The 20,083-nt window shown below is 41.6% G+C and overlaps 1 protein-coding gene across 3 annotated transcripts in view; it reads left to right on the forward strand.

The window, feature by feature from the left end:
• Positions 1–1,471, forward strand: part of PPT1 (polyprenyltransferase 1) — a 50,458-nt gene extending 48,987 nt beyond the window's left edge. For 2 of the 3 annotated variants that reach the window (XM_086804313.1, XM_086804315.1), the window contains 4 exons: positions 275–410; positions 676–772; positions 892–1,055; positions 1,145–1,471. In XM_086804313.1, coding sequence (XP_086660439.1) covers positions 275–410; positions 676–772; positions 892–961 — 303 coding nt within the window. In that variant the 3' untranslated portion in view covers positions 962–1,055; positions 1,145–1,471. The remainder of the gene's footprint in view (positions 1–274; positions 411–675; positions 773–891; positions 1,056–1,144) is intronic. The other variant, XM_086804314.1, reaches the window with a different exon arrangement.
• Positions 1,472–20,083: the final 18,612 nt, after the last annotated feature.

The following is a 20,083-nucleotide window of genomic DNA, read 5'->3' on the forward strand; positions in this document are numbered from 1 at the left end:
AATCGATGCATGTGACCTTTCTGGGTTCCTGGTTTGGGGTTTGGATGCCAAAACCTTGGCTAAAAACTGTCGTACTTTTTTTCTGCTTCCTTGGCTGCATTTTCCTCTTGGTATTTCCTTGGCTTTGTCACCTTTTTTTTCCTGGCTCAACACTGCTTCTGCCTCGTTAGTAGGAACTGAATGTGTGTGTGTGGCCAACTGTAAGCTAGATTTGGGCCTTTTGATACTACAATGTGAAAGTGTCACATGATCTTTCTTGAATTACATGATGCAGGACAAATACGATGATGTTAAAGTTGGTGTAAAGTCGACAGCTTTATATTTTGGCGATCAGACAAAATTGTGGCTGGGAGGATTTGGCACCGTGACTGTCAGTTCACTATTTCTAGCCGGACACAATGATGGTCTAGGTAAGTGATATTTTTATGTAGAAAGTGCTTCTTTGATTTGAGATCTAGGCTGTGGGTGGGCCTATGTATAGGCACCATCCCAGGGTCATATTAGGCTAAACATATGATGGAAAGGCTAGGTGCAGCTTGAACTAAATCTGCACGTATTATATCAAAAAATACATTTGTGTGAGGTTTAATCTTATTATAGATTTTTCTCATTATGCAAAGCTCTACCATATACAAAGTCTTAACATGAACATTTATGATGGTAAATCTCAAACAGGATGGCTTTTCCACTCTAGTTTGTTGGTTGCAGCTGGCCATTTGTATTGGCAAATATCAACTGTGGATCTTCAAAATCGTGCTGATTGCAACTCAAAGTAACTCCCCTTCGCCCTATTACATGTTTGCAAAACTCGACGACTTGGATTAAAGGGATATTAATTTAGACTAACTTTGTTTCCACCCTTTTTCTCTGCCCTGTGGTTTTCTGTTATAGATTCGTTTCAAACAAGTGGTTTGGAGCCATTGTATTTGTGGGGATCGCTTCTGGGAAACTATTTGGATAATTCTGTGTAGACAGCAAACTGTGCATTGTTTGCAAAGTGCGGGCTGTAAATGACTCAATGGGAGGGAGTTACTGCAATGACCTTTATGTCAAAGGTATAAGGTTTTTCTTGAAAACTTCAGCCTCTGCAGGGATTATTCCATTTTCATGGCTAAATCTTTTCTTTGAATGCTGCCATATACAGCCCTGTTGGTGATGCCAGCATATGCAATGGGTCGTCATGATTCGGTTAAATGGTCAAGTGTGCAGGTGGCTTGAAGAAGCCCAGTTTTAAGACAAAGAGAGACTTTCAAGACTGTATGGAGAGGTGTGACTTAGCTACACACATATTCATGCAGAAAGCATGTTTTCTGCAAATATTAATGCATATGGACGTGTCCTTCAATTCATGTCACATGGTACATCCACATTTTTGGACAGGTTGGGTTGATATGCCCAGGTCCCATATGTATGCCTTGCAGAACAATCTAGCATGTTTTTTTTTGTAAGTAACACTGCTTCCTTGAATTAAGTCAAAACCATGCGAGTCCAGTGACTTGTAGCTGCAATTGAGAATTGGTGTAGTGAATTGTTGTAGATACTTCCTTTTTGGTTGTCACCAACCTTAGAAAGCATACTGGTTGGCTAGTTGTTGGCGTTAAGGGTTGTGAATGTTGGAAATCTCGACCCTCGTCAGTCACTCGGCAGACTCAGTGTGCCATCGTTACTAGCGTCACCGATTCTTTGATGACTTTGATTCAGCATACGACTACCGCATCAGAGGCTTTGGGTGGTTCTACGGAACTAGTATGAAACAATGAATCAGACAAGGATACAAAAGCTTGAGAATCAGCTAGTGTTAGAGAAGCTTTCTGATCGAGAAGCAACTGAGCAGTTTATTACACGGATCAAGGATCTACAAGATCAAATGGTGGCCCAGCCAAGGTGCCCAGGGAGAGATTTTGGCGGCTATGGATATGGGAGAGCGAGGTTGTATCTAGCCCTTCGTGATTGTATTTAGCCCATCGTGGCTGTTTTTCATTAACTAATAGAAGGATCTATTTCTCGGAAAAAAAAAGATCAGATGGTGGCGGTTGGGATCAATACGTCAAGTGAAGGTATGGTACTCAGGTGCATCGGGATAAGTATGCTAGCTTGGTCACCTCATTGAATACTCAGACAGGGAATCCTCCTCTGACTTTTGAAGAGTTTAGCTCAGTACTATGCTCTTGGACGAGGAGATGCATCAGAAGAGGAGGAATGGTGGTGATTCTGCTTTCTTTGCTAGCACAAAGAAAGGTTGAGGGAAAGGACTTTGGAACTCCTCTTCTTCTAGAAAGAAGAAGACGACGGTGAAATGCTTCTACTTTGACAAGCTTGGGACATGCAGTTAAAATGCAGGCAGCAGGAAGAAATTGAGAAGAATGGTACTTTGAAGCCATCAAATAGGGAGTCGAGTAACATCTATGAAGTAGAATTTAAGCTCTTTGTAGCGGGATTGAAGAAATTTGTGTTAAGGCAAACCATTCTGCAACACCCAATGTTTCGTGGATCATTGACAGTAAAGCGCCCCACCTAATCAGAAGAACTACTATAGCTCCCTACAGCCTGTAGGTGAGTCCATCTTGGTAGCGGTTGGCTGGAATGATGTCAAATCCCCAACAAAATGTGTACGTATCATCTCTTTTGTGTCAAGTGATACTAAGAAGTTGTCAAATGTCCTCTATGTACGAGATATCAAGCGGAATCTGCGGTTTGTTGTGGCCATAACAGATCTTGACCTGAGGGTTCACTTTGATCGGGTTGGTGCATGCATCTTGGATGTCAGTGGCAATGTCATTGGGAGAGGTACAAGGCATAGCAATCTAATGAATTATTAAACTTTTTTGCCTGGGCTGACATGGGCACGAGCAGGTTGTGGCACAAGAGATTTAGGCACCTGAGCTATGTGGTCTTGAAAGAGATGCAAAAGTTTGGGATTGTTACATATCTACTAGCATTTTCAGAGATGTCAAATGCATGCGAAGCGTATATGAGGGGTAAGCAATATCGATAGCCTTTTTCACAAGAGAGCAACAACAAAGCAAAGTCTCTTCTAGATCTTGTTCGTGTTGATCTTTGTGGTAAATATGCCTACCATTGCATTGGGTGGTTCTTCCTATTTTTCATTAATGGTTGATGACTTTAGTGTAAAGATGTGGGTGTATTTTCTTCGAGATAAGGCAGATACTTTTGCAAAGTTTAAATTATTGCATAATTTGGACAAGAATGAGAAAAAGCTTTTGATAGACTTGGAAGGAGAGTTTACATTAGAGACACTTGACTATTCCTCATACTTCCAAGCAAAACGGCGTGGCGAAACAAAAAAACGTGCACATTTGTGGAGATGGTACGGAATATGCTAAAGAGGGAATGATTGCCAAGTACTATTTGGGTCGAGGCAATTAACATAGCTATGCATATACTCAATAGGAGTCACACCAAGGTGGTGCAGGGGATGACTCCTCAATAGGTTTACCTTGATAAGAAGCCTTCAGTTTCATATTTCAGAATGTTTGGGTGTGATTGTTTTATGCATATTCTAGACTCATCAAGGACCAAGTAGGATACCAAAATCAGAAAGTGTATCTTTCTAGGGTATAATATGGAGTCAATGGGTGTAGACTATATGATCCCAAGACAAGGAAGATTGTGGTTAGCCGTGATGTGGTGTTTGTGGAGCATCCCATCAAGTGGAGGAGGAGGCTCCGTCCACTTTATCCATCAACGAAGATGTATCCCAACAGACACATCCACCACTAGATACAATATTGTAGGCTTCCACTTCAATGGCGAAGGGGAGGTCCGCACCCATTTGACGAGGTGAAATCTGAAGAACAAGATGAGAGGCCTACTGAAACATGGAGGAGACAACCACATTTAAAGTGGGTTTGTTAGATATGCTAAATTTTGATATGCCTCTCAACTTCTAACTCTCTTGGCTTCTTAATCTTTTTGATGCACCCTTACTTCTTAGGACAGGGTGAGGGATGTCTAGGGAAATCCTCGCCCTTTTTGAATGTTAGTGGATGGGAGAAAGTTGGGCTTTGAGCATGCTCATCCGTTGCGAGACTAACAAATGTGAGCTTGTAGCTTTATAATTGAACTTGCCCAGGTAAAGTGCTCAAAAATAAGTTTGGTCAGCCTAGTAGGAACATTAGTTGTATGTAAGGTATTTTTGACACTAAGCAATACACAATCATTCCCTTGGAATAGAATACTTGTGAGCTATGCTCTTCTTTATTCTTGCTTGAATGCCATTGAATCTTACTTGCTTGATGGTTACATGTCACAGGTTTGTTCATTGGTTTCCCTCTTGCATTAGCTTTCCATCTTTTGTGAGAGAAAACCAACACAAAGGCCAATCTCAATTTGCCTCCATCTAGGCAAAGAGAGCTCTTCTTTCACCCCCTTAGCAAGGAGGATTCAGATGTGACATTAGAGCGAGGATGTGACGAATGAGCTAACGCACCTAGGAGTTGCATTGCAGTTGAGGAGTCATAGTATTCCTTGATCTCGGTTTTGAGAAGCTAAAAATAAATGAAACCTTTATAGCTTATTTTGCCTTGTAGACAAGAAGGATTAAGTGTTATCCTTAGAAAGCTTTACTAAAGGGGTTGGTGCACTTATTAATTTCTTTAGTTTTGTGGTTGAGGAGTTGGCTTGTTCTTGAAGCTTGCTTTGCACTTGTGAATTTCTTTAGTTTTGTGGTTGAGAAGTTGGCTTGTGCTCGAAGCTTGCTTTGTACTTATCAATTTCTTTAGTTGAAGCTCTTGCTTTGTGTTGTTTTTTGAATTTATTTATATTTATTAATCTTTAGTATGGCTAACTAAATCATGGATATGTACATGGAAAATATGTTAATTTTAAGTATCTTGTAATTTTTTCTTTCAAGTTTCTCCTTTTAAAATTGAATATCTTTGTTAATTTATAGCACTAAAGTATGATACTTAAAATAAAATATCTTTGGTTGAAAAAGATCGCATTGAAGTATGATACTTAAAATAAAATATCTGAAAAAGATCCAACAACACATGATTCGGCAAAGGTTAAGGTAAGCTCTTAATGTAAACATATTTGGTACCGTTTTGACGGGAACTAGCCTAGGACTAAGCTTCGTTCATCTGTCCATTCTAAGATATTGAGATCATGTCCAATGTTGATAAGGAGGTCACACTTTGAAAAACATACGGATTTGGAGCTTTGGATGTGTTTAGCTTGTGGTTTTTTATTTTCTTTTGAAGCTTATTGCATTAGGGCCTTCTAGTTTCGTATCTTAGAAAAGAAAAACCCTAGTTTTTTGGTGAGTTACATGATTTTGGAGTCCTCAAGGCATAGATTTCAATGCTGCCTTAAATCAAGAATAGCTTAGTAATTGTGATCAAGTTGTAAATTAGAGTGAGATAGCTACCATCGACTATATTGTTGTTTCTAACAATTAGTTTAGATTGGGTTCACATCAAAGGTTTCACTATGGTGAAACGGTCTTGAAGCATGTCTGAAACTCGTTTTATACACATTTGTTTTGGTCAAGCTATAGAAAATATACATTTTTTTGTTTTTTTTAATTTTTTGAACTTTATTTTTTCTAGACTCGCGTCTCTAAGTTTTCACACCTCTAGACGTCTCTAGGCTCGCGTGTGTCGACTCTATTTATAGACTCGCATTTTGTACGAAATGGGCTCACTTGGGTATGAACTTTGATGAAATAGACTTATGATAGGATTGCTCTGCAATTATTGGACAATAACTATACTTTAATGCTACAAAAAATACGAAGGACAAGAATTTTTCTTGGAATATATAGCTGCTCTAGTACCGACTATATGATAGACTTTTTTTTAAGAACACGAGTCTTCACACTGTTATAATTGATTATTATAATATTAACTATATTTACATCTACACTTATGTCTCACAACTCACTTGTGTTGACTCGCGTGTTTGACTCGTGTCTTTGGACTGTGGGCTTACGTCTCCTAACTCGAGAGCTCGTTTGGCCAAGTTTTTGGAGGATTTTTAAATTTAATGAGAGATGATTAAGGTTTCTAATCTTAGTTAATTATTAAGCTAAAAAAATTACTAATTAATGTTTCTAATCCTAGTTTATTATTAAGTTTTTTTTAAAAAAAACTTTGCATGCTTCTAAGCTAACAATTCCAACAATGTATGAAAAAAATATGAAATGCATAAACCAAAATTAAATATCAAACCGGGCCTTGTGAAACCCAACCTCCAAACAAATGGCCATCACTAAACATAGTGCTCCTTGGTTAAGAAGGTAAAACTTCTTCGGCTCCATCTCAAGCAAGGAGCTTTAAGATGAGATGAGCCAACTAAATGCAGAAGTGAGCAAAGGAACAATTGCTAGAAACAAATGTCACTATATACGATTTTTTGAGCCCTAGATTCATTAATTGGATTTGTAAGAAACACCATAATTTTATGTGAGGAAAGCATTAAACGGCTTTATCGTGGGTAAAGCTCTAATGAAGGAGCGGGAGCAGGGCCAAGAACCTCAAGGTTCAAGCCCTCATGAAGGGGCCAAACCATGTCGGATGTCACAATGGTTCAAACATTTGGTGTCGATCCTGAGTTAGGTTTATCCCAAGAAGACCATAGCCAATAAGCTGTCCAACAATTGCAATTACGACAATTGGGACATGTCTCTTTTATTGTACCATTAGTTTCTCAAAACACCGGACAAAAAGAACTTATAGTGCAAGTAGGAGTCCCACTTTGCATGTAAGCCCATTATAGAAGCCTCTTCACCACATGAAACCATTTTACCATGGCATAGAAGTAGAGGTTGAGCTTTCCATAGCTCTCTCTCTTTGCTTCCCACTCATTTGTAAATCTCCTTTGTGGTGACAACAAAGGAGGCAAGGTTGAGGATCCTAGCTCTCCACAAGAGAGATTTACTCTACCAAGAGTGGCTTGAGATGCAAACCGGTATGACCATTGCATTCTCCTCTCCTTTTCTTTATCTTGCAAGGCTTGAGTGTTCTCTCCCGTGAACATCTTTGGCACCGCCTATCAGGGAACCTACCGCCATTGGGGAAGTGCCTTTGCTTAGGACTCCCTTGCTATACTTTGCATTTGGAGTATTGGCATAGCCCGATTAAAGAGCAAATCGATTAGTTTTAACTCTTGTTTATTGTTGTTTTATGGTTTATTTCACTTACCTTGATGCAATTGAGCATGGAGCAATCCTTCGGGCTTAAGTTGCATGGATACAAGTAAGCATTCAATTCAATTTCCTTTGATTTTGGTTGCTTCCTTCTTGCATTTACATTTTTTGAGTTTTTATTAATTTTAGGACTTAATATCACCATTAATCTTTGTATAAAGACCATTAGGATGATGCATTGTGTATATCATTAGATAGGTTAGGGAAAGTTAAAGCATGTTATCAAATAAAAATTCAAAAAACATACACCATTTAGGAGAAATTAGAGGGAAAATTTTGGATTTTTAGACCAAAACTTAGAGAACTGCTCTTTGGTTTGTTTGCATACATGCTCGACTGGGCATGGTTATGCACGTTTGCAAGTATGTACACATGTTCAAAAGTCTGATAGGAAAAATATGCACAATATTCTCGTTAAGAAAGGGTCATAAAATATTCTTCACATAAATGCTCATAATGATAAAAACAGTTGAAAATTGGCTATCACATAGCTATGATTTCCACCATTGCAAGTGGCAGACCTATTAGAACTTTGTATGTGCGTGCCAAAGTGAGAAGGCATGTTCTCACATACGAATGCACGTTCAAAAGTCCTAGCCACACACGTTTCTAACTTACCTAGCCATGCACATCCTCAGTTTCTCACGCATGTTCCAAATGTTGTGAATGCACATTCACAAGTCTAACGGGCACATTCACAAGTCTAACGGGGACCTAGCCACACATGTTCCTAACTCACTTAGCCACACAGGTACCTACTCAAAACACACGTACTCAACTTATGAATGCACTATTCATAAGTACAACAGAGATTAAAACTTAAAAAATTCAAGTGAATCCACAATATTCAGGACTACTACTAGACTTGTGTTAGTAGGAGTGCTCTAAGTTGATCATCCTTACATGAATAAGAGGTCAAGTAGGATTTTTGAACTCAATCCCATGCCTGAGGAGAGTTCCTTAAACAACGCTGGATTAAGAGAACTTTATCAAGAGGAATCTTTGCACGCTTTCACAATCCTTGGAACCCTAGAGGAACCAAGCCACATGAGCCATTCGAGCGATAGCGAGGATGCTAGCTTGAGTGAGGCTTATTTATGGGAACCTATTTCTTCATAGATATGTATGGGCCAAGAAGCCGGAGTGTCTGACTCCCCCACAACTACTACTCAAAGGAGTTTTATAGACGTCATTAGAGATATCATCATAGATGGTCTAACTGAGGAGTGAGAGTCAAAGACACATCAAACTGTCTAGCAAGGGAGAGACAATGTGCTAGAAAGACCAAGCTTGGAGGCCTCCACTCCTGATATGGATGCTAACTAGTCTGACTCGGGAACAAGAAGCAACAATCCTATAGAGGAAGGAGTAGTCCTTCCTATAATCACAATTGGAATAGTTGTTGAGACAACAATTACATCTTCGATGTAGCTTTTGGCTTGGCCAGCTCGCAGAAAACAAACCTTGGCATGTTTCGAACAGCTTAGAGACCAACCGTTCCTTTTGGCTTTACTGCGCCCATCAGACCCCGGTTATGAGCAATGCATGGGGATTTAAGTTCAACATGACCACAAAGGCCACAACAACCACTCAAGCCACTAGGGCCAAGGAGTTAAACCAAGCTGCTCCGAATATGCAACCATGGGAACCTTTGTGGCATGGAGCATGGAGCTTTGGGCTAGACCCAGCTTTAGGAGGAGCATACATGCCATAGTATGAATGAGCCTTTCATGGCAATTGTCTATAGTACCCAAACTTGCCTTAGGGATAAGGGCAACACCTAACATATAATATGCGTCACCAACCTACCCATACCCATACTACCACACCCATACCCATACCCATACCCATACTACCACATATACCACTATCCTCTACTCTAATCACTGAAGATAACTTGAGGATAGCAGCCCTCAATAGGGAGGGGGTATCAATAGAGCTAGCAGGAACACCACCGCCGGCTCTAGCAATGGCAGTGGGGGCAGGGGCCGATTCCTAGACACCAAACTACTATTAAACCGAGGCAAATTACTATTAAACCCAGGAAAATTACAAAATTGATGTCCAAGTTCAATGGGATTGGAGAGACCTAGAGGTATTTGATTAGATGTGCACCACATGCAAACGGCTTGATGACCTTATATAGGTAAGTGCCTTTGGCATTACCATGGAAGGAAAGGCATGACAATGGTTTCGCTCACTAAAACCAAAAGACACGGCTGACTTCGATTCTTTGAAGATCGCTTTCACAATTGGGTAGTTCTACCAAGGAACCCGATGGAACCCAGTTGATCAACTTTACCATGTCAAAGCAACAAGAGAGAATCCATCACATACTATATCAACAGAGTGAGATACCTTCACTCACAATGCTGAGATAGTGACAAGTTCTATGACAAATAGTTAATTGGGAGATTCCTAGAGAGAATCCTCGATTCAACCTTGCATAATGCCCCGTACTCAGAAAAGTATAATAACTTTGAGCCATGTTGTAGAAGTGCAGTAGACTTTATACCCTAGATGTGAGTTGGTTTAGTGTTTATAGTTGGTGTCGGGTACTACAAAATTTTGACATCTTGGATAACAGTGTCGACAAACTTGACCTAGATGATTTACCCACAACACCAACCAACTACAAGGTGGTTGCACGCAGCTATCAGTGGATCATCAGCCACACGGATGGTTAGAAGTTTATAATACACACCAACATCTAAATATTTCACAGTCTTCTCTTTATCATCCGTTTGGTATTATAAAACTTTATTGCAATATCCATAAACATTTGGAGGCTATAATGACTAATGTAATTTATAACTTTGATAAAACACATATCGAATATCCTAAGATTACTACTGAAGATCTCATTGACCTCCAAGAGTTCATGAAAATTAACAGGCCTACCCACCCATCCACCCCCAAGTTCAGGTGAGGGTTAGGAAGAAACACAAAGCTCATCCATTCCAATTACATATCCAGTGTTCTCTTCTATTGCAAGCAAATTACTAAACCCCTTTCCGAGTGTGACTCCTACTAACAAGACTGAGGTAGACTGTATATTCTATCGCATAAATTCTATCCCTCTCGATTTCCCTGAAAAGATGCAGCAGGGGAGAAGAGAGCTTGAGCTCTTGCAAGCACATACACTCACAAACCCTAAAAGAGAACACACAAGGTGAGAGGCTGAAAATCTTCTTCTCCTTCACACAACACTCAACACACCATATACAAAGATAAGTATACACACATATGAAAAAGTACTCAACCAAATACATACTAGGGTTCTCTATAGTGTGAACCCAACTAAATGAGCTGGCGCTATAACTATGCCAGTCTCTAGAATGGCTGTCACACAGCTTGTCATCCCACTGGCCGCATATCACCCATGATCTCACCAACCATGCCAATGGTGTAAGTGTGGGGCCTATCCTCCAGGTGGGTCATCAGTGTCCACCGCCTCACTAGATGAGCTCGATATCTCAACACTCCCCCTTGAGCTCACCCGACCAACACCTGGCCTTGCCGGCTCCACCCATGCTTGCCAACGCACCTCACACGAGGCACTATGTGCTTCAAAGAAGATTCCTAAGAGTCCCATAACTACTCACCTCACTCAAGGCATAATGTGCCTCGAGTGACCTGGCCTTGTCGGCTCCACCCATGCTTGCCAATGCACCTCACTCAAGGCAGTATTATGTGCTCCAAAGAAGAGTCCTACGAGTGCCAGAACTACTCACCTCCAATATTTCCACAATAACCACCCATTCCCCGAGTGACCTCCATGAACCAATTGACCGTGTGATGGGAATCCTTGAGGGGGAGGAAGAGGGAAAAGTATTGGATACTAACAACCCAGAACCATTAGATCATATAGACGACACACAGGCGGGCTTCATCCAAGTGTTCAGGTTCAAATACTTTTCCTAGCACTACTTGGTAATGATGCTAACCATAGCTCCTTCGTCTAAGATGGACATGACTTGGCTATCCTTATATTTTATAAAGGATGACATTCATGTCATCGCTTTCAAAGTAGTGGCCCAGCTTATTCACAACTACCTTTGCAAAGGCTTGGTAAACGGCAGTGGCTTCACCATTTTTTGACTCATTTGAGGAGTTTTGAATTGATTGTTCTTCCATTGTCGCTTTTAGCTTTCCATCCATCCAATCCTTTAAGTCCTTCCATAGGCTTGGACTTCCTTGGAGTAAGGAGCCAACATAAATTTGCACTTGGGAGGAAAGTAAGGCAAAGAGTCTAGCTATGTCTCTAGGTGCCTATCCACTATCACTTATACATAGATTTTGGGGCCGGTAATGGTGTATAGGCCCCATTGACTGTGGTACCCTTTGGTCATTATCTAAGAGTTTGGAGGCCATGGCCTTAAAGATTTTTTCCTCATCCCCTAATCCATGTTTCGAGTTTCCTTGGGTCATGGGACATAATGGTTCTTCCCCTAGTGTTCTCTTGAGCAAGATGAAACTAGTTTCTACATTGGTGTCCTATCAAATGGTGAGGACCACTAGAGATTCCAACTCCATTTGAGGTTGGCATGCTCTTACCAATTCTTGGTCTTCTTTGAGTCTTCTTCTTTCCTTAATAGGATTGGGATACTCTCTGCCAACTTCTTAGGCAAGTTGCTAGGCTCTATAACAAGTTCCTCTAGGTCTTTGGCAGTGGATTGGGTATTCACTTCTTTCTCCAAAGAGGATGAATGTTGGAAATTGTGTCCTCACCTAATCCCTCTTGAACTGTCACAGAGTCTTCCCTTTATCCTATGTTCTTGGTTCATTGTCGGGCAGTGCCGATCCGATACTTCATTGAGACTGGTGAGACCTGGGCTGACTTATGCGCCCTTTGAGTGTACAAGAATCTAAATCTTGTTTGGCTTTGTGAGCTATATCTCTCCTTCTTTTATGCATTCTAGTCAAAACATTGAGAGGAATTGTATGTAGCAGTCCATCCCTGATGTTTAGCAAATTAAGGCTCGTGCTTATTTGTGTTCTTGGGCTGGATTGGATGCTCTTAACATGCAATATTTGTACATGTGGTCAATACCACATCCTATGTAGAGTGGTAATAAAGACTCTGGGTTGTTACAAACAAGAGAAATTGGCTTTTATAGTTCCAAGCCTTTTCCCTCTAGCCACTTGGTAGCCTTTTCCCACTAGCCACTCGGTATAGTAAGTGACCCAAAGTGTCCAAAACATAGTTACAAGGCTTTTCTTTATGGTTTGGCCAACTAACCGAGATCCTCTTGTATGTCCTCTGAATCTTAAGACTTAGGAGCGTATTTAGGGAGTTTACCTCATCAAATGACAGGATTTACAATATATAGCGAGTGTCCATTACATAAGCGTGCAGACATAGTTGTCATAGGAAGGTGTTAACCACACGTGGTTAACATACTCCCCTTCCTAAACTCAATCGTGTCCTCGTGATTGGTAAGAAGTTGTCGAGGCACACTGGGAAGTGTCACACACTTGGTTGGTTCTCTTGTCTCTTCGAAAATGAGAGGGGTGGGGGGTTAGTAGGATGGAAAGAAGTTAGTGGAGTACTGGCAATTAAGTATCCATCTAGTCGTATGGGCTCTTATGAATTTGCTTTCTTGGATGTGCCCAGTAGTACTCTTTATTTTGTTTTTATTGTTTTTCTCTTTTGTCGCCTTTATTATTGAACATCCTCTTGAGGAGTCAGAGTACTTGAATGAGTAGACGAGCATGAAATACTTAATGACGAGTATCCAAGTGGTAGGTGGTGGTGTTAATGAGGGGTTAGTAAAAGCAAGTGGCAAGGGGGAATTCTGGAGGGACAAGGAGGTAACACACATGGAAACTGCTTGCGCTTTGAGATTCCGTATTTCGATGGTAATGAACTTGTAGCTATAGCATCTTCATAAAGACACCTTAATGGGTATCTTGGCTCCTGTGGGTGTGGATTTATTCGGGGTCGATTTTCTCTCTTTCTCTTTTAGTGGTTTGTCTTCTTCTGCTGTTGTAGCATATGGGACTAGGATTATGTGTTGATGAGAGTGGTAGTTGAGGGTGAGGATCCATAGGGGTAGCGGCTTTTGAGTATGGAAATTAAAGCTACTTTGGATTATTTGGTATTCAAAGAAAAGGTGGCATAAGAAGAAGTTATGGGTATAGGATTGATTAAGCATAAAGCACAATTATTCGGGCGAAGCAGGGGTGATTAAGAAGATCCAGGCATGGGTTGTACCATTGACCAGGCTTGCACCCTCCATGGTCCCCCCATCCAGATGTACCTGGATCGCTGTCGCGACGATGATGAAGCTTTGTGTAGTGTGTGCGCATATGACAGAGTCTAGTGAGAATTGCAAGTGTTGTGCATGGGCGAGGGCAAAAGGTGTGCCATCACCTAAACGTGCCTAATCACTGAGACAATTTTTTTGGGGTTCCTCTTTGTGGTGAGGACTTATGTGTGTTTATTGGTCACCACCCCAAAAGAGGGTTTTGTATTGATTAGCCCATTTGGTAAGATTTGTGAGCTTACCCTTGAGGTTGTCTTTGAGTGGTTGTATAAGCTCTGACATTTGTGGCACTGATGTCCCTTGGTTTGGTGAGGATGAAAGTTGAGGGGGGGTGGGTGGAGCTTCGTGAACGAGGTTATTTTGGTTGAAAGGATGGGCAAATTGAGCTTTTGAGTGCCCATGGTTTGTGTGTGGGCAATTCCGTAGAGATTGAGTTGATGAAGAGGGGCTTGCTTCCTTGTTGGTTGCCAAACCATCTACGTTGATTGGACAGGTAGTACGGGATTGGTTTGTTTGATTTGGGCCAACTTTTGAGGGTTATTCTATGGGAGCCAAATGATAGATTTTCCATCATTGAATCCTTGGGCTTCTAAGAGATGCATGGGCACCCATGGTTGTCGAGTGATGAGGGCCCGTTGACCTGGCTTCTTGATTTTTTATCGACATGTCTTTGAGCTATCAGTAGGGTGTTGACACACGGGACAAGTGTTTGATTGTGGCTTTGGGAGCCATAGGTGTGTGTTGCCTTCATGGAAGCCTTGAGCTTTGAGCATGTTATTAGGCACCATCATTGGCTTCGTGTGCTAGGGGTTGACTAACCTTTGGCCACCATTGTTGGTAGGCACCCATTGTTGTTGGCTTCGTTGTGCTTGGGGTTGACAAACCTTTGGAGTTGTTGTGTGGTGGATGAGCACTACGTCCTTGGGTAGCCAAGAGGCAAGCGTTGTCTTTATAATACCCTTGTTCTCTCAGTAGGCGGTCGGGGACTAGCCAACATTGAAGTTTTGACTTAGGGTTGGGTTTATCGGATTGGTTTTCTTTTTGCATTTGTGTTTCTGAGATGGCCGTTTTGAGATCTAGAGTTTTTTGTAGCCATCACAGAATCCTTGAGCTGTAAGAAGATTCTTGCACCCACCATTGATTGTCATGATAACGGTAAGAGATCAAGGTTCTTGCGGTGTGGATGGTCAAGGATATAGAGTTAAGAGTGACTATCGATGACGACACGTGATTGTCAGTGTTGGATGGTGTTGACAGTTCCCTTTTGACCAACTTTGGTGAGGTATGGGGTGTGGTAACAGGGGAGATTGCCGGTGATGAAGATGGGACTTGAATGTGGAGGGTAGTCGAGGGTGAGGTTATGTGTATGATTTCCTGACACAAGAGGATTGTGGCTTTTTTGCCATTGACTTCCATGGTGGCCGTTTCTTCTCGCCAATTGATTTAGTAGTAGTGAGTAGCATCAACCCACTCTTTTCCAATTATAATCCGGCCTAGGAGTGCTCCTACATCTATGACATGAAATCTGCACTTCAACTAGTTATTTCCTATAGATATTTTAGGAATGAAATACCCAACACTCATTAGACGCCTTTCATGTGAAATTTGAATGTAAGTATTTTCAAGTGTGTGTGGATTTTCCAAGAGTTTTCCATGCCTCCAAGAATATGAGATTGGTTTGGACCATAGGATATATGTGGGCTTGCCACCATTGTAGACCATTCTTAGTCAATAATCCAATTTATATTCTTGGTGGTTTTAGTTCTTGTGGTAGTGTGGGGGCGGTAGAAGACTTACCACTTTCTGTGGGTGGGTGAGGGAGTACCCTTTGTGGAAGCATTGGTGGATCGGATATGGTGCACTCCATGTCCCAAAGAATCATTGTTACCTTGCCATTGGGAAGCTTGAAGGTAGTTGTGTTGTCAACTAAGTTGATTGTACATGTGGCATTATTGACCCAGCTCCTGCTAAGGATGATTGCTTCGTTGGTCTCACTTGTGGGAACCACATAAAACTTACAAGCCAATGGGTTAGAGAAAGTATGTACCGTTTGTGTAAAAGTCCCAAGGCTTTGTATTCGTTGTCCCCAATAGGCAGTTGAATTTTTGCATGAGCACTATGAAGAGATGGTTTGCCTAGGGAGACCCATGTTTCCCATGGCAAAATATCGTGGGAGGGACAACAAGGCACGCTTTCTTTGCATATTTCTGCCAAAGGAAAAATATAACCATACCCAAAGGGTTGCTATTTCGTGTTGGGGAACCAAGCTTACACTTAGGGTGTTAAGCGAGGCAAAGGCCTTGTAGGGTTCAAGAATAGTTGGGACCATAAATTGCATTCCAAGTTTGCAATTTGGAAGTGCATCAAGTGTAGCTGGGATTTTCATTGAGTCTTGGTCAGCTTTGTCATCATTGATCGAAGCGATTGTGGATGAATCCCCATACATCATCAATGATTTTATGACAAGCTTCGAAACAAGGAGATCGTTAGTCCTGGCTATGGTCACAGAATCTTGAGCGAAGGGACCTCTCATCATGGGATGTGTCTTCCATGAACGTAAGTTCACTTTGAGCATTCAATCCCCTTTGTAGAGGTAGACATGATTTATGTCCTAGTCATGGACCAGTCATGTTAGTCTCATGAAGGGCCTTCCCAGGACGCTATCATAGCCTGTGAACAAAAGTCCATGACTACAAATGTGTGTCTAAAGGTCATGTCACACTGACTTTAATCTTGAGGTCCTTCACTAGGCCAAGGGGTTGTGCAGATGTTCTTTTTGCCCCGCAAGCCGTATCATCAATTTGGTGGGATCAAGGAGTGGTTGTCCTCCCTAGTTTTCCTAACATGTCCTTGTGATGATGCTCACACCAGTGCCCCCATCCAATTTGGCTATGCTTGCATGTCCGTCATAGGAAATGGGCAGGGAGGCATTTGTGTCATCGCTTTCAAAGTAGTGGTCTAGAGCATCTACTCGAATTGTCGGTGTGCCTTTGGGCTATGGGTTTTTCTCCTGAAGCAATTTAGGGTGATTGGGCTCAGATACATTCGAGGAATCCAAGTTATCCATCTCCGTCGCTATGGGAGCTTGTAGTTTTCATTCCATTCAATCCCTAAGGTCATTTCATAAATTCAGATTCCCTTTTAACAAGGTTCCAATCGGCATTTGGATTACGGAGGAAATAAAGGCTGATAGGCTAGCAAGGTCACATTGATGAGGAGCTTCCTCATGTTCAGGGGTTGTTGACTCATAGGTTGGATTGACAATGTTATATGCAAGTTCAATTTGGTCCTTATTTGACGAGTGTTGAGGTCGAGATTTGGGTGCCGTAGGAGGGTAAAATACCTCAGCAAATTTTGTATGGGCACCTTGTGAGTCTTTGTCAGACTCTGTATCACTGTTCGCCATCGAGTTCTTTGATGTGAACGTGGGATCTAGTCTTAGCCTCTTGTGGAAGAGGCAATGGAGAGTTAGGAGTCACAGGTGGGACAGGATCTTCATTTTTCAATGTCATGTTGGCAAACGGTTCTTCCTCACCCTTGAGCATAAGCTTGGGCTCCTTCTATACATATTGTTGTGGAAGTTCAAGTTTCTTGTCTCCCGGACACGTGTGCCAGTGGGTCTTCGAGTTGAGCCTGGCTATGTCGTACTAGTGCTTGGGATTGTTGACATTGCTTCTCCAAGATGGGGCTCTGATATTCGGCTAGTCACTTGTGTAATTTGGCTTGATTCCGGAGGGCTATTGTTGGGAGTGGCATTGTGGCACGATCATCACTCTCGGAGAGGTGGATGATGTGGTCTTTGTTGAGCCACTTTTGATGGTAACCTGATATTCACCTTTGCCAATGTGCTTAGACCGTTTTTTCTTTTTGGATGTGGCACATTTGGTAGTTAAGGTGTTGGACTGCTTTGGTTTATTGGCCTTCTTGAGTTTGGCCTGCAACTATGTGACGACATCCAATGGGATAGTGTATATCTTTCCATATGTTAAATGCTTAACACGTTGAGGGATGACCTTCCTTTGACCATGGAGTGAGAAACTAATTATAAAGGGAAATCCTTGAAGTAGTGGTCGATTCCACAGCCATGAAATTGTGGTGTAAGTGGTAGGCTTTTCTTTTGAGGGCATTTAACCACATGGCAGAGGAAACACTGAAGAGGTGATTTCCTTGTGGGTGCATCTATGTTGTGCACAATTGGTTTAGGGTCAATGTGAGGCACAAGCAAAGAAATATGATGTGTTATGGGTGCCTCAAGGGTGTCAGAGCACATGGGCACCTTGGGCTTAACAATGGACACAGTTTTGATCTTTCCATGATCAATAGGGTTTTCCTTGAGAGGCTACGGTTGGAATGGAAAGATGGGCACTGTAGAAGGGTGTGGTGGTGCTATGTGTGAGTGGTTGGTTGGGGTAGGTGCCATCATTAATGCATGGTGCTGGGAGGAGATGAGGATAATGTTACAAATGAGCTTGGGATTGTCATTGGCTCAGTGGCCAATTGTGTGGAATTGCTTTCTCGCATATTATCATCAAGAAAGATCGCCCATTTGTAGCCTCTTGATCAAAGGTTGAGGGGTCCTTCACTAACATATGGACATGAAGCTTTGGATTTGCAAACCCAAGAGAGGAAACATTCCATCAAGTGTTAGTCACTCAAATTTACCATTTCTTCGCGCGAATCAAAGTTCTTAATGTGTGGTATGTAGTCATGTAAGATTTCCTTTGGTTTTTGTTCTAGTTAGAACAAGTGGATAACGAGGATCTATTTTGGCCCTACGGTGCAAATCCAAGAGTGAAGGCCACTCTCACTGCTTTTTTGAAAGTGCCTTTGTGCCGAGGGTCCAAGGATTGGAACCATTGCATTGCCTTGCCTTCAAGGCTAAGTCTAAAGAGATGGACCTTTGTTGCATCATTGAAAATTTCGAATGCCTGACAAATTTAGTTAAAGTCCTCTAGGTGGGATACGGGCTCTCCAACTCCGTGGAATTTCGGCATAAGTTTGAAGATTTTCGCCCACATTGGTTGTGTATGTGATATCAGTGATGCAATTGTTGTGCCACTCCCCTTCCTATAGCTTGTGCTAAGCTCACAAGGTCAATTTAGGGATCAAGAGGAGGTGGTACATGGGTGGGGGCGTGGGAATAGGGCAATGGTTATAGAAGGAGACATGTGCACGTGCTCGAGCATCTATTCACGTCGCGGTGCATTTATAGAGGCGCACCTCTAGATGAGGGCTCTTCATAAATTGTTTTGCCCTCACGGTCAAACATGTTTGACATCGTAGCAGAGCCACATGTGAATGTACTTGGGCCGGGGTGCTGCCTAATTGAATGGGGCATGCAATCATGAACGAAAGGTGTCCGTGGTGTGAGTTGAGGCTTAGAAAAGCTTCAACGGTGCACACGTGGATCAGAAATATAAGTTTTGGCTCTCTTTTTCCTTGCATGTGAGCGCACTCTTAAGGTAACTATTTTTCACCATCTCTTCCATTTAGGTCATCTCCTACATTACCCACATCCATCTCTTCCATGATTAGTAGTTAATCTCTTTTTCACCATCTCTTCCATTTAGGTCATCTCCTACACTACCCACATCCATTACCCACATCCATTGTAGCCTTGATCTCTCCTTACATGCCCAGCCACCATTGACTAAGCCAATATTTGGGGCTTCTTCTCAGCTCAAAGGCGTACCTCCCACTTGCTTCGATTGTACATATTTGCACGCATCAATGCCAACACAACAGCAGGAAATCCACCAAACATTGCATTTTTGGGGGAAATCTATGTAGCAACTCAACGACGATGTTTTGGTCTAATTTTTCATGCAATGGGGTTTTTTTCAGCATGGCAAATTGAATGGTGCTCTCTAGCTTTTGAATAATCTACTACAACAGCGGCCTCGACTCTCTATACTCCACAGTAAGCCATTTTGCTAAAGCTTGCATTAGTCCTTGATTTTACCATGATTAATTATTGGATTATGGGCTTAGATCATAAGAAAACCCTTGCTATAGAAGCCTCTTCAATCATTTTTTATAAAGTTTTATGGAAGGCTCTCAGTTGAGTGCACCATGGTGCTCCTATTTTTTACTCCCAGAAACCCTAACCTTTCACTAAATCAGTGAATTAATTAACACTAATCCTAGTATTTTTGGACCATTGAGGGTTCAACCCTACCATTTGGGACTTTGAACTTGCCAAAGCTTCATCTTTAAAAAGGCCCTTGATTTTCCCCTCTTGCAGTGCTCTACAAATTAGGGTATTCTTTGCACAGTTACTAGAAAATTGCTTTCATCTCACTAATACCTTGATCAATGCTAATAATATGAGGTTTTGGGTATTTTATGATTGGACCTACATATTTGGATGTTGCTTAACCTTTGTAAAGAATCAAATTAGTTTTTTCCCTTGATTTGAGTGGAAATTTGTTAATTCAAAACATGGTATAAATGTACATAAGTATTGTTTGACAAAATGGGATTTATAAGGTTGTATGCATCATGTAAATCACTGATCATGGTTATTAATCAGTTATACAAGGGCAAAACACTGGTTATGGATAAGAATAAGACCCCTTATGCATATTTGTTACGTTATATTTTGAAATAGATGGACATCATCATTATCACATCCATGTAAGGCTTT

This window comes from Cibotium barometz, chromosome 10 (genome assembly GCF_041138505.1).
Source record: "Cibotium barometz isolate CiBa-2024 chromosome 10, ASM4113850v1, whole genome shotgun sequence".
NCBI classification, from domain to species: domain Eukaryota; kingdom Viridiplantae; phylum Streptophyta; class Polypodiopsida; order Cyatheales; family Cibotiaceae; genus Cibotium; species Cibotium barometz.